This window comes from Callorhinus ursinus, unplaced genomic scaffold (genome assembly GCF_003265705.2).
Source record: "Callorhinus ursinus isolate GAN/ISIS: 27379988/994484 unplaced genomic scaffold, GSC_fseal_2.0 scaffold60, whole genome shotgun sequence".
Classification (NCBI taxonomy): Eukaryota; Metazoa; Chordata; class Mammalia; order Carnivora; family Otariidae; genus Callorhinus; species Callorhinus ursinus.
This window is the reverse complement of record NW_027397122.1, coordinates 8,542,315-8,556,328: the sequence shown is the minus strand read 5'-3', so window position 1 is coordinate 8,556,328 and position 14,014 is coordinate 8,542,315. Positions and strand designations below refer to the sequence as shown.

The following is a 14,014-nucleotide window of genomic DNA, read 5'->3' as shown; positions in this document are numbered from 1 at the left end:
ATATGGAAGTTGCTAAGAGACTAAATCCCGAGAGTTCACGTCCCAAGAGAAACAACTCCGTTACTATGTGCAGTGACAGGTGTTAACCAGACTTCCTGCAGACATGGGGATCAAATCGCCAGGCTGTGCACCTGAAACTAGTACGTCACCTTACCTCAGCTAAAAAGACCAAACAACACAGTAACCTGGACAAAGGACACCACTGAAGGAGGAGGAGGCTTCCCTCACGTCCGCGATGAGGCCAGACTGGCAGAGATGCGGTCCGCAGGTGTCACGCGGAACACGGTTCCTCCAGTGCGGCGCCGCAAACACCCAGGCTTGCGTGCACACCTCTGCGTGCTAGGAGCGCTGGCCCCAGAGCACGCCAGCCCGGGAGACCCTGGACAAGTCACTCTCCACCACGGCCTCCAGTGTGAGCCACAGATGCCTCAGAGGGCTGGAAAGAAGGGGGCCGGGCAGGGCCCGAGCAAACAGACCACCAGCTGATGCACCGCACACCACCTACCACTCCCCGGAGCGGCCCTACCGGTGCCGACGGTCACTGCCTGAGCCCCACAGGCGTCAGCCCCAGAGCAGCAATCCCAGTCGAGTCCTGGGGACCACCACGTGCCCAGTAAATGTCTCATGCAAAAACAAGCAAAACCCAGGGCTGCACTGGGTGAAAGCAAGGGCATATCCTCCCAGAGACCAGGACACCTGCACTTGAGAGAAGTGTGGATCTGACCCCCTGGTACGATGGCCTGTCCCTTCGGCGATGTGATGAAGGGCAGCAGGACACCACGATACAGTGCTCGTGGCAGAGCAGAGTCAGAAGACACACTGACATCACCAGCATGTCCACCTCCCGGGCAGAAAGGACAGCGGGAGAGGCCAGGTCACCTGGGTCTCCAGAGTCAAAGAGAAAATTACTAGTTTTGAGCTGGGTATGACACAAGTCCTTTTGGAGAAAGCTCCAGAAGTTCACAGACAAGTTAGAAGGCAGACAGTAGACCAGCAAAGTCCACAGCCAACACTTTTCGTAACTCCTTCACCTACGCACAAAGCAATCCCACCAAAAAAATAAGCCCTAAATCAACACCTGCCCCATAAAACCCCAGAAGATGCCGGGCAAAGTACTCCCCCAGGAAGGTCAGCCCGCACCAGCCAGCCATGACCCTACCAGCACCAAAGGGGACATGGTCACTGGAGCCAGATCCTGGGGGGGATGACCCCTAGTCACCAGGTCTTGCCTTGGATCCCGAAGTCCACCTGACCAGGGGTCATGGACGCCAGTGAGATCTCCTCAGACAGGGTGGGAAAAGGGGTAAAGGGGGAAACGAGTGGACGGTGTCATGACAGCCAGCCACACACCAGACACGGAGCCACAAAGCCTGTGCGGCAGAACGGGCCGCCTTCATCAACGCACAAGACGGGCCTATTCCAGGTAGAGCGTGGGCAGTCCGGGGTCAGCACCTCAAGATGGGGGACCCGGAGGGGCTCACTCACCGCCCAGCCTGGCTCTCGCTCACACATATCCAGACCAGCAGGAGCCGGTGCCACTTCACGTGGCGGCCGTTTCCAGAAAATGTACAAGAGCTCACGGACGAGCTCCATTTTACGCACTGTGGGACCTGCTCTTGGAAAGAAGCCAGCAGTGCTGGTCTTTGACTAGTGGGAAAGCAGCCTGAGCTTCGGGGGCTAACACCCCTGCGCCAACCATGGCCTCATCCACCCATCGCCACCCAGACACACTCCGAGGGCGCTCAGTGTCCCGGCACAGCAAGAGCGGGGGACACGGTGAGCTCCCTGTGTCAGCTCGGGAGGCTGAGCAACCCCTCGGCCTCACTTTCCTGCCTACGGACATGGAAGGTGTGGCTTGATTTGCAGGCTCCTGTGAAGGCTGATGAGAGGAGGATGCGCTTTCTCCGCAAGTATCGGAATTCTTTACGTTGAACAGATTATAAGTTTCACAAACCACATGGGGCTTTTTCCTTTAAAGTGAAGCCTACCTACTTAGAAAAAGTAAACATCTCTCTCCCACTGAAGGATTAAATTTCTACTCACGCTCACGGAGGTAGAGAGACCAAGTGGAGCTGTGAGTGCCACTGTTCCCACCTGATGTGGCCCCTGCTCCGTTGGGGGAGCCTCACAGAGCACAGGACCGGGCGTCCACATGCCACTGCAGAGCCCAGGGGCCCCTGCTCGGGACACCACCTTCTCCATCTGTGAAACGAGCATATCAACCACCCTACCTCCTTTGTGGAGCTTTCCGTGAAGACGCCGAGCAATGACCCACAGGACAACAGTGGAATGAACCACCAGCCCCCAGGTGTGCCCGCGCAGCACAGCAAGGCTGGGGGAGGGCATGTCTGGAAGACAGGCCAGCCTGGCTCCAGCACAGCTGCCCCTGATACCTGTGCCCAAAGACAGAAGCCGAGCAGAGAAGCTGGAGGCGCCCCTCTGTTACCTGCCTGCCCTTCACCACGTGCTTGGGCACCGGCACCTTGAGCTCCAGATCAGTGTAGTCCTGCGACCAGGTGTAGTTCTCACGCACGGCACCGTTGTAGCTGTCGGGGTTTCTCTGGAACTGCTCCTGCCTCCTGGGGAAGAGCAACAGGTGAGATGCACCCGGGCCCATACGCAGGAGCGCCACGGCCCCACCGCACGCCCGGCCCCCACCGCACGCCCGGCCCCCACCGCACGCCCAGGCCCCCACCGCATGCCCGGCCTTCCACCACAGACCCAGCCCCCACCGCACACCACGGCCCCCCCCACCGCATGCCCGGCCTTCCACCACAGACCCAGCGCCCACCACAGACCCGGCCCCCACCGCACGCCCAGGCCCCACCGCACGCCCAGGCCCCACCACACGCCCAGGCCGCACCGCACGCCCAGGCCCCACCGCACACCCGGCCCCCACCGCAGGCCCAGGCCCCACCGCACGCCCAGGCCCCACCGCACGCCCGGCCTTCCACCACAGACCCAGCACCCACGGCACGCCCGGCCCCCACCGCACGCCCGGCCCCCACCGCGCACCAGCAGACCCTACCGCACGCCCAGGCCCTGGCCACATACCCACACCCACACATCTCCAGCATCTGAGAAGCTGAGTCTCGCACTTCCTAACCCTCCTACTCAGGCCTCCTGGGAAAGCACGGGGATGAAAGGACGCCGCAGAGAAGCCCCTGAGGGCAGCGCCACGGGTTGGGGACAGCGCCCACAGCCCGGCTCCACAACACGGCGGGCCTGCTGCCGGGCTTCCCAAAGCTCACAGACCAGGCCCATCGCTCAACCAAAGGGTGGCAGTAATGAAGTCCCGGGGCTCCTGCTTTCTCACCACCTGCCCGGCAGGGCCTAGCTCCACAGACAGCAGAACAACTTCAGCCCGCAGCTGCTCGGCTTCCACCCTAACCCTCCACAGCCCGGGCTCTCTCCTGGTAAAGAGCGCACAGGGAGGGCAACACAGCAAAGCACAGGCTGCCTGGAAAACCCACCCGCCACGCCGCCTGTCCCTGCGGGGCCAACCCAGCACAGATGCGGACACGCCTGGCCACGCAGCGGAAGGCACAAACAAAACACGAGAAAATGCTTGCTGTTAAATGGAACGGTGCTAACAACAGCAAAAACAGCTTCATAAAAGTTTGGACTCACAAGCCCACTACGGTGAGTTTAACACCTAAAGTAAAGACAAAAGCCCAGTGATGGAGGTGCAGCTCAGCCACCTTCTCCAGCCCTCCGGAAGGAAGCCCAGCGGACACTCCGTGGGGGACACAGCATCATGCAGGTCTTCCTTGGTGCACACGAAAATACGTGGAAAAGGCTCAGAGCGCACGCAGGCCACCAGCCCCTCACCTCTGCCAGGTGCTGGTCCACGGGGAGGCATTTTTACTGACTGAAGCATGGGGACGAGAACGTGTTTACCTCCTGTGCGCATGCCTCACACGCCTTAGATGTGAGGCTGGCATCCACCACGGCCCAGCCGTCGGGGCTGCCAAGTGGCTGCTGTTAGGGGCTGAAGTGTGACCCCCAAAATCCTATGTCGTCCTAACTTCCACCACCTCAGAATGTGCCTTACGTCCAAGTTAAAATGAGGTCATCGGGGGCCGTGATCCAATCTGTGTCCTTCACAAGGGGGCACCAGGACAAAAAGGATGCGCTCAGGGGGATGACGGTGTGGACACGGCCGTGCGGCCGGGGCCACGCGGGGTTAGGGCTGTCTGCCTCCGCAGAAGCTGAAAGGGGCAAGGAGGACCCTCCCCAGAGTCTGGAAGGGAGCTCGGGAGAGCGCCGCAGAGAGCAGGGTAGAAGAGGCAGGAAAGGTCAAGGCCAGGCACGCTGGACACAGAGGCCACAACACACACCCGTGCACAGGCTGCTCAGCACCAGGAGCAAAACATCCGGCGTACGGCTGAGTGCGGCCCAGGCCCGCTCCCTAAGAAGGAACACACACGTGTGTCCGTGCCCAGGGACATGCCTGTTAAGTCTCTGTGGGGTCTCCGGTGGAAGAGCAACAAGCAGTTTGCCTTTCTTCTCTGTACCTTTAGGCATTACCCAAGTTCCACACGATACGGACACTTGATCAAGAGAAAAACAGCTCTTTTGAAGACAGGAGGTGGCAATCCGCCCTGCGGCCCCCCCGACGGGCAGCTCTCCCATAACCACACCAGCCTGCTAAGCATCTCCACACCTCAAACGGGGCCCGGGGAGACGGCACCTGCACCCCCAACCCGCTCTAGCACCCACTGCAGCTTGAAAGCTCACATCAGATGGACATGCTCGAAAGTGCAGACAACAGCTCCGGCAAAGGCGACCAGGATGAAGCCGGGAGACGCATCCTCACTGCACGGCCTTCTGAACTGTGTGTATTAACTATTTAAAATCATCAACAATACGGAAACACATACATAAGATATACACAAAATAAAGGCCAACATGGGCAGAAATCGAGAAATAAACCGCGGGACCTCTCACAGTGGTGGGGTGTCTGCGTCCCACACCCAGCACGGAGCCCTCATCAGCTGGGGTCCACACGACCCCTCAACCATAACACGCAGCACACGCCGCCAGAGACGCCACAGGGCCACGCTCAAGGGGCCACCTGCCCGTGGAGCACACCTGTGTCGAAGTAGCTGAGCTGTCCCAGAGCTGGGTGCTCACAAGAGGGGCTCTGGCCACACAGCACTGCAGGGCGGGCAGCCAGGAAGGCACCCAGCCAGCTCACCCCGAGCGGACCCGCAGCCTCCTCCCCACGGAGCCAGGCACACTGCTGGGTGCTTTTTTAAACACTTGGAATCCACATTCTCTTTAAATAAAGTCGATTATTTCCAGCCAACAATGTGTAAAAATAAGCCTCCTGTCATGTGCAGGTGCTCTGGGCCCCCCTCGCCTTGTCATCCCCGCTGGGCCTGGAGCCACGCCCCTGCAGCTGCCGGCGAGCACACTGGGGGTGGGGGGAGGGGAGGGGAGGAGCGTGAGTCAGCAGCCCGGGTGCAGGCGGCAGGCAGGCCTCCCTGTGGCGCCCACGTCCAAGGAGCCCATCAGCCCCATGACAGCGTCCTGACCGTGTGTTAAAGGAAAAGTCAGGCCAGGTTCCTCGCGCTGCGGGCGCCACAGCCAGCAGCACCTGCACCGGTGGGAGCTCTGCTCGGCCCCTCCCTCCATGCCCCTGTGCGTGGCAGGAATCCAGGGGCCTCCTTCCTTCCTGGGTTCAGAACAGTAGTGGTCAGGACGAGAAGTGGTGGGTAAAGGGGTCACAGACCCAACATAAAGGCGTCTGTGCAGGAGGCTCAAGTGCGCATGGGGAATAGGGACCGGTGTACAACTGGGGGCACAGGGGCCGCCCTCAGGCCCCTCCCCAGGTTCTGGGACGGTGGATGGCTCCCCGAGTATACCCAGTGGGAGGGACCAGGGCCTGAGCGTGTGCATGTTTAAGCAGTTAAATCTCTCCCTTCCCGGACATTTCCATCTTTCCCACTGACCTCCTGCTCACTGGTCCCACCACATCCGGCCCCCAGACAGGAGCCATAGCAGGTGCGAATGCAGGGATTCTTCTCTGGGTTTCTGCATTTCGCAAGCTGGAAGAGGTGAGCCCACCCTTGGAGGCGAATGCCCTGCTTCAGAGCCTCACGCCAACCATGCCCTCCTGGAAGCAGGTCCACAGGCCCCATCTCAGCACCGAGATGTGACTGCCACACTCACTGTGCAGCTTGGAAAGGAAGGGTCCGACTGCAGAGTGTGTGCACAGTGACCCACCCAGAGGGCTCTGTACCAGGCAGGCCCACCGTGCTCACGGCCTCCCTTCCCAGCAGCACCCACCCGCCCTCCTGCCCCCTGCACATACAGGTTCCTTTCCAGCGGCCACCTCTTCCCAGCTCCTGGAGCAGCAGAAGCCCATAGCATCGGGTGCCCTGCTCCAGGCCCAGCCACCCGCACACCAGCTCCATGCGGTCCAGGCGCCTCCCTGACATCCACCGTCCCCTCCTGCCCAGGGTCACTGTCGCCCTCACACTTGGTCACCATCCTCTTCAGTGCATTCCCGCCTGGAAAGACAGTCTGGCTCAGGACACAGGCTTCTCAGTCCACTTTCACGAGGAAAGAAGGCTACCTGGCCCTCTGGGGCACTTGGGGAGATGAGCTGCACATCCTGCCTGAGAAATCTATACTTTACCCTTTCCCTTCTTTAAAATCTAGCTTCAATAATTTCCTCTCCACCTAGTATCACCAATTCAGCATCTACCACCAGTCTTCCCAGACGGGAGCGGCCCACGTCACACAGGGACCAGAGCCTGAGCAAGGACACCACTCAAAATGAGGAGGCCCCAAGAAAGGGACACACGAGCTAGCCCAAGACGAGACAATTTGAACCTCAAAAGAGAACAACGTCAGGGCACAGGAGTGCCTCAATCAGTCTGGGCGTCCAACTCTTGATTTTGGCTCAGGTCAGGATCTCAGGGTTGTGAGACTGAAGCCCCTGTTAGGCTCCGTGCCGGACGTGGAGCCTGCCCAGGGTTCTCTGGCCTCCCCCCGCTCCATCAAAAAACAACAACAACAACAACAACAACGTCCACAAAAGACTGAAGCATGTGATGTATTCAAAGGTCCATAAGCTCATGAAACAAAAGCCCATCAGTCCCCTTGATGGCCAGAGTACAACTCCACCTGAAAATTGATAGAACGGTTGTGCAGGAACCAGAATTTCAGAAAGCCAAGTCCCTCTATCAGGACTCCAGACAGTCAATGAAGAAGGCAGACCAGCATGAGAAAGTCACCATTTTGTCACCTGCACTGGAAACTTGCTTCTGGGCAGCAGGGTGGCCGGCGGGGGGCGGGGTCTGCCCACAGAAGGGTCCAGAACACCAATGTCCACAATGCTAGACACCAGGCACGATCCTGCGATGTCCCCACCTTTGTGACAGTCCCCAACACCAGGCCGAAAACCCACTGCATCCCGCCAGGGCACGTGGGCAGGAGCAGAGAACACGGTCACCAGAACCGTGAACGTACTGGCAGCCCTGTCCAGAACGTGGGAAAGTCTAACAGACAAAGTTCCAAGTTTCTGTACAAATAAACAGCAAGAGATTAAAGAAGGAAGGGGAAGTATTCTAAATCAGGAGGCTGAGAAGACGCAAGCAAATGCCACACTGGGGCCTGCTGGAATGCGAATCTGAAAAACCAGCTGTGAGGAAGCTCCGTGAGACAATCAGGAAGTGGCCATGGACTGGGCGTTAAGTGACCCTAAGAAATTCACGACAATTACAGTAAGCTTCAGTCCTCTATTTTTACTGAAGTATGTATGGCTGAAATTTCATGATTTCTGGATTTGTCCTATCAAAACCAAAACCAAAACAAGTCTGGGGTAGGGAAAGACGGAACAGGGATTGAGAATGCCAGGTGAGGAAGCAGAGGGAAGCTTCGTGGGCACTGCTGGTGTGGTTCTCTCCTTTCGTGGAACTGTGAAAATCTGGGGGGGTCTGTCCTGGCTGTGCACCTGGCAGGGGGCCTGCTGGCCCGGGCTGTGGGGGGAAGCGTCCCACTGAGAGAGCGCCTGTGGATTTCCAAGGCCACCGCACGACCCAGCCCCTGCAGCGTGCCCACGTGGCATCCTGCAACCCCCAAGACCCCTGCCCACTGAGCGCACAGGAAAAGAGTGTCTCAATGCGACCTGCACTCACGTTCCCGTGTGTGTCCACGCTTACTGGCCACATCCTCTCACTTCTGTGATGCTCCTGCCACAGCTTCTGTTGGTGCTTTCCCTGGTTTGCACAAGAACCCTATGATGGGGGGGGAAGAACTCTGTCGGCTTCAGAGTTCACAAATGCCTTCTCCTGGTGTGTAAGCGGTCCTCATACTTTCCTCATGACATCTGTTTAACACAAGCCCCGTCTCTGGAATCAAATGGCTCCTGGGGCCCTCCCTCGCCAGGGTCGCTCCTGTGGCCTATAGGGCCCCCTCCTGGGCTTTGATCCCTACGCCCCACAGTCATCAGCCTGTGTCCAACCTTGCTCTCATGTGTTCCTGCTTCGGCCCTGACCAGTCATACCAGAAGCCCGTGTGAAGAGAGAGAGCATGCGGCTGAGGTGCCCAGAATGACTGGTGGGGACTCTGCCCACCGGTGTCAGGACCTAATACAAAATTCTTGTAACAAGTATATTTTGACAATCTGCTTTTAACATTCTAATTTCGTAGCACGATTATTCTTTACCTAAAAGAAAAGAGGCAAGGTTCATGAAGTCCGTCATAATACGCCCGTGAACGATTTGATAGGTTTTAATGCAAATCGCGGGAATACCTGTGACGAGCTGTACGGACAGTCAGCCAACATAAACAGCGTCGATATTTACCGCACGCTGTTCGCATTCACCGAAAGGTGAAGTCTGTTATAGTGAGACTTTTTCTTAAATCACGTCCGTTACTTGAACAAGGGTAAGAGCATCCCAAACATTTTACAAGCACGTGACTGTAAAATAGACATCTTCCAAGAAAAGCGAGACAACCTGTGCCACAAACACGCCAAGTGAAGAACACTGAACTCTGACCCCTAACTCAGTTTTCTTCCCCGCAGCATCCAAGATCAATTGCACCATGACCAGCTTTACTACTGCAACTCTCAACAGACCGCCCAACCGAGCAGCAATCGCACTCGAGGAGCTACCACCGGGACTCCCGCACCCACCCGCCGGAGGGACGTGGCCCGCGGCACAGCCCCGGGGCCAAATGTGCACACCATACGCAGAGAAACCACGGTGGCAGGAGGCCCAGTCAGGGTGACAAGGAAACCAGAGAGCCCCAGTATGAGACCTGGTGCTGCCCCGGCCTCTCCCCGCCCTCCGGACAGCGGTGTCCCCAGAGCCATCCACTCTCCCACAGACGTACACTCACCCCTGTTTATAGGCAGCCTCCAAACCGCTCCTCAGACTGGGAGCCCGGTGGCACCCCCTCCTGCCCACACTCTGACGCCGGAAGACCTCTGAGAAGCTGTCCCTGAGGCGAGCCACCGTCAGCGGTGTCGGGCCGGCAGGGCACGTGGTGGTTTCTGGGGCCACCGTGTGCGAACACACCAGGTGCAGACGCACGCACACGGAAGGACACGGCGGGGCGCCGACCCAACAGCCTGCTGCCGGTGGGCCACGGTCTGAGAACCAGAAAGTTCCACAATGGAAGAGCCAGAGCAGGTGTCACTTTTATGAAAGGTAAAGCAGAAAAAAACTGGGGGAAAAGGACGCTTGAGAGGCTGAGAAGAGTGGTGGGCCTTCCCTGGCCCAGGCAGCGGCGGGGTGGCTCCGTCCTGCCGACAGAAGCAGCTGCTGACATGCGTCATGGCGCACTGGGCACAGGCTGCCCTGGACTGAGGAGGGCTGCGGCGCGGGGAAGGGAGGCCCGAGCAGGAGGAGCGTGGACACAGCGGGGCGGGAGGGAAGACGTGAGAACCCAGGGGACGAGGCCGGGGCACAGGGTTCTGGGGGTCACGGAAAGGCTGCCACCAACAGGTCTGAGCCACACGGGCAAGGAAGATCTGGGCACAGAGTCCCGGCACCTCGTGTCGTTCCATTGCGCTTCAGTCCCATAGCGCTTCCCACACGCTGCAACTCCCTGCGGTTTAGGTCTGCGGCAGCCCTGCATCTGACCAGCTGTCACCGCTGTCCCGCACACCTGATACCAATCACACTTGCCCAATGCATGTGACAAGCAGTCCTCCTTGGAGTGTGTGTGCTATGACATGGAGCACGTGTCCCCCACGTCACATGACACATGTCCCCTGTCTTCCCCGCCTGGCCCTCACCACCTGCGTCAAAACCCCAGCTTTCGTGCTGTGGGGGCAGCCCCCCCTCACCCTTGCAGGGTCAGCAGCCGAATCCTCCGAAGACAGACGGATCCTACCAACAGCAGCCCTGCAGAAGGGCTCTGAACAGAGAGGACCTCAGCACAGCAGGCCCGGGGGCCCGGGGAGCCGAGCACTTGGCATGAAGAGGGCATCCGTGCCGATCCAACCCCCCGCCCCCCAGGAAGCCTCCACGCTCTCCAAGCAGCTGTGTCACCTGGTCTTCGTCTGCACGAGCACCATAACCTGGAATGACCGACTGGTTCTCCACCTGGACCCCTGGGCACACACCTCCTTCACCTCACACACATCACCGTTCTGTAAAGCACACGAGAAACTACAAGGTTTCTATTAAATGAACATGTTCTCCAGGATTAGCACAAGTTAACAACCACCGTACTTAGTGGTAGAGGAACCTCCTTCATACACAATCCCACAAAGATGAAAAAGAGTCAATTATCCTGAAATAAGTTATACCCTGTTTTTAAATTTGCCTGGATTTCATCTCGTTCTGCAAACAAAACATGAGTTCTCAACACATAAGCATTAGAAACAAATAAAGAAACAAGACCCACTCAAGAGCAGGAAAAAGGTTTAACTCAGGCTTTAAAAATAAAAAAAAAAAATGAAGTCAGGAATTCTTAGTTCAAATTCTGTTATCACAAAGTTAAAACAAAGTTTTAAAAACTCTTTTCTAAATTGAAAAACAGACTTAAAAAGCAACCACTTTATACCACAGAACCCCAACTGCTGAATCGGGACACGAGCCCCCTCAAGAAGAGAAAGGCGGGCTGGGTACGGGGAGGGCTGAGACGGCGTCCAGAGGAGGGGCCCGTCCCCGCTCCACGCCACCAAGGGCACCGGAGGTAGAGACGCATCTGTGCGCGTCCAGCCTCTCACAGCAAGACGACACCGAGCCAGGGTATGAGGACAGCATATCATTTACAGAACAGCGGCAACGACCCCTCTCAGAAAACAAAGAGCGTGTGGCAATGAGTAAGGATAGCAAAGAAGAGCCAACTCGACACGAGGACCAGCAGATACAGCTGAGGAAAGATGCAGGAATTTCCCAGGAAAAAAAACAAAAGCAGAAAGAGAGAATATAGAAGGAAGAAGCTGGGACACTGGAACCGGGAGCTGAAGAATAAAGAAAACAGAAGGGAGGCGAGAACCAGAAAGAACGAAGGAACGTCTGTGGAGACGCAGGATGGGCGTCGGAACTGCAGGAGCACCTGCGCACTCGGGGGACCCGGGAAGGGACAGCTGCCCGCCCAGAGCAAGAGTCACCGCCTGAGAGGTCATGGCCAGCCTGATGTGCCACAGCTCCAAAGTGTCCACCGCGCACAGGCGAGGCCCAGGCATCCCGCGCGGTTCCCGGGCTTTCCTCCTTTCAGCGCTGGAGTCCCACCTGGTCATGGGCAAACCGTGAAAGTCCCTTATCCCACGACCCCCGGAATCCCGGGAAATCAGGGAGCCTGAGGTCCCAACAGCTCCTCTCAGGGCCACTTTCTCTGGAAGGCACTAGAGGACGTTCCCAACAGGGACAGGGGAAGGGCAAGGGCCTTAGATCCCGTTGCACTTAATGCTGAGTCTGAGCCCTGTCCCCGGGACTGGTGACCGAACAAGGGGCCCGCTCTCCGCACTCCTACTCAGTATTGTGCCGGAGGCACCAGGCAGGGCCACAAGGCAAGAAAATAAACAAAAGGCACTCAGATTGGAAGCTAGAAGTAAAACTCTATTTGCAGACGATACGACCTTGTGTAAATACATAAAATCCTTAATCTATTATATATTTAAATAGAGTTAATAAATGAGTTAAGCAAAGTTGCAGCTTACAAAACCAGTATGCAAAAATCAACTGTATTTCTATATAGTAGCTATGAACGATCTAAGAAAGGCATTAAGAGAACAATTCCATTTGCGACACTATCAAAGGGGCGCCTGGTGGCTCAGTCGTACAGCATGCGATCTTGATCTCAAGGCCCTGAGTTCGAGCCCCATGTTTGGTGTACAGATTACTTAAATAAGTAAAACTTAAAAAATAATAATAATAAAATACTGAGGAACAAACAAAAAAAAACCTCTACAAAACTGAATCTTCAAAAACAACAAAACGTGGTGAAAACAACTGAAGAAGAGCAAATACAATAGAAAGGCACCTCAAGCTCATGGGCTGGAAGACTCCCCAGGCTGATCCACGGCCACTGCACCTAGCTTCTGTGCAGAAACGGACAAGCCGATCCTAAAACCTACATGGAAATGCAAGGCCAGAACAGGGGTGTCTGGGGGACTCGGTTATGCGCCCAACTCTTGATTTTTTGCCCAGGTCATGATCTCAGGGTCCTGGGATCGAGCCCCGTGTTGGGACCTGTGCTCTGTGAGGAGTCTGCTTGAGAGCCTCTCTCCCTCTCCCTCTGCCCCTCCCTACAGTGCTCACATTCTCTCTCTCAAGAAAAAAAAAAAGTCAAAACAATCTTGAAAAAGGAAGACCAACTGGAAGACTCATTCTTGCCAATCTCAAAGCTAACTGTAACAGCCACAGTACCCAAGACAGTGTGGGACAGGCATGGACCTTCAACAGAATAAAACTGAGGGTCCAAAAAGAAACTCTCTGATTCATGGCCAATTGCTTCTCAACAAGGAAGCCAAGTCCCCTGGACAAGGAAATAACAGTCTTTCCAACAAATGGTGCTGGGACAACTGGATATCCACAGGGACCACAGCCTCAGACACACAGAAATAAACTCAGAAGGGCCAGAGAATGCAAGAGCTAAAATATATAAAACTGTAAGAAGAAAATACAAGAGTAAATCATTGCAATCTTGGGCTAGGCAGTAGTTTCTTAAATACGACACCACAAGCACATGCAACCAAAGAAAAATGAGATAAATCAGACCTCATCAAAATTAAAGATTTTTGTGCATCAAAGGACACTGTCAAGAAAGAGAAATGGGAACCCACAGAATGGAAGAAAATACTGGCAAATCATTTATCTGATAAGGGCCTCGTATCCGGAATACATAAAGAACTCTTCTATATCTAACAATAAAATGACAACCCAATTAAAAAATGAGTGACAGGTCTGAATAGGCATTTCTCCAAAGACGTACAAACGGTCAGTAAGCACATGAAAAAAATATGCAACATTTTCAGTCACTGGGAAATGCCATCTGAACCATTAGGATGGTTACAACCACAAAGACAGACATTGACAAGCACCGACGAGGCTGCGGAGAAGTGGAACCCTCTGCGGTGCTGGTGCGCAAGGGGGGGCAGCTGCTCTGCACAAGTCTGGCGGCTCCTCAAAAGGCTGAACGCAGAGCTACTGGGGGACTCCACAATCCACTCCTAGGTGTGTGTCCAAGAGAAAAGGAAACGTGTGTCCACACAGACACATGTGCACAAATTTTCACAGCACCGTTCCTCATACAGACAAGGCAAATGTCCATTAACCAGTGACTTAATAAACAGGGTGGTGCATCCACACAACAAAGTCTGACTCAGCCAGCACAAGGAACAAGGTCCTGATACTTCCTACAAATAAGGCTGAACCTAGAAAACGCGATGCTGAGTGAAAGAAACCGGACACTAGGCCACAGATGGCATGATTCCAAGCATACAAAATGTCACAAGTTATAGGCACCTGGTGGCTCAGTCGTTAAGCGTCTGCCTTCGGCTCAGGTCATGATCCAGGGTCCTGGGATCGAGCCCCGCATC

General features: G+C 56.0%; 1 protein-coding gene across 5 annotated transcripts in view; it reads right to left on the bottom strand.

The window, feature by feature from the left end:
* Positions 1-14,014, bottom strand: part of NUDCD3 (NudC domain containing 3) — a 57,635-nt gene that overhangs the window by 19,680 nt on the left and 23,941 nt on the right. For 4 of the 5 annotated variants that reach the window (XR_003204648.2, XM_073885067.1, XM_073885069.1 and 1 more), the window contains exon 3: positions 2,447-2,579. Coding sequence is in view for 4 of the 5 variants with exons in the window: in XM_073885067.1 (XP_073741168.1) it covers positions 2,447-2,579 (133 nt within the window). In the remaining variant the exon portion in view is untranslated. Of the gene's footprint in view, positions 1-2,446; positions 2,580-7,258; positions 7,505-14,014 lie in introns of those variants that run through there. The other variant, XM_073885068.1, reaches the window with a different exon arrangement.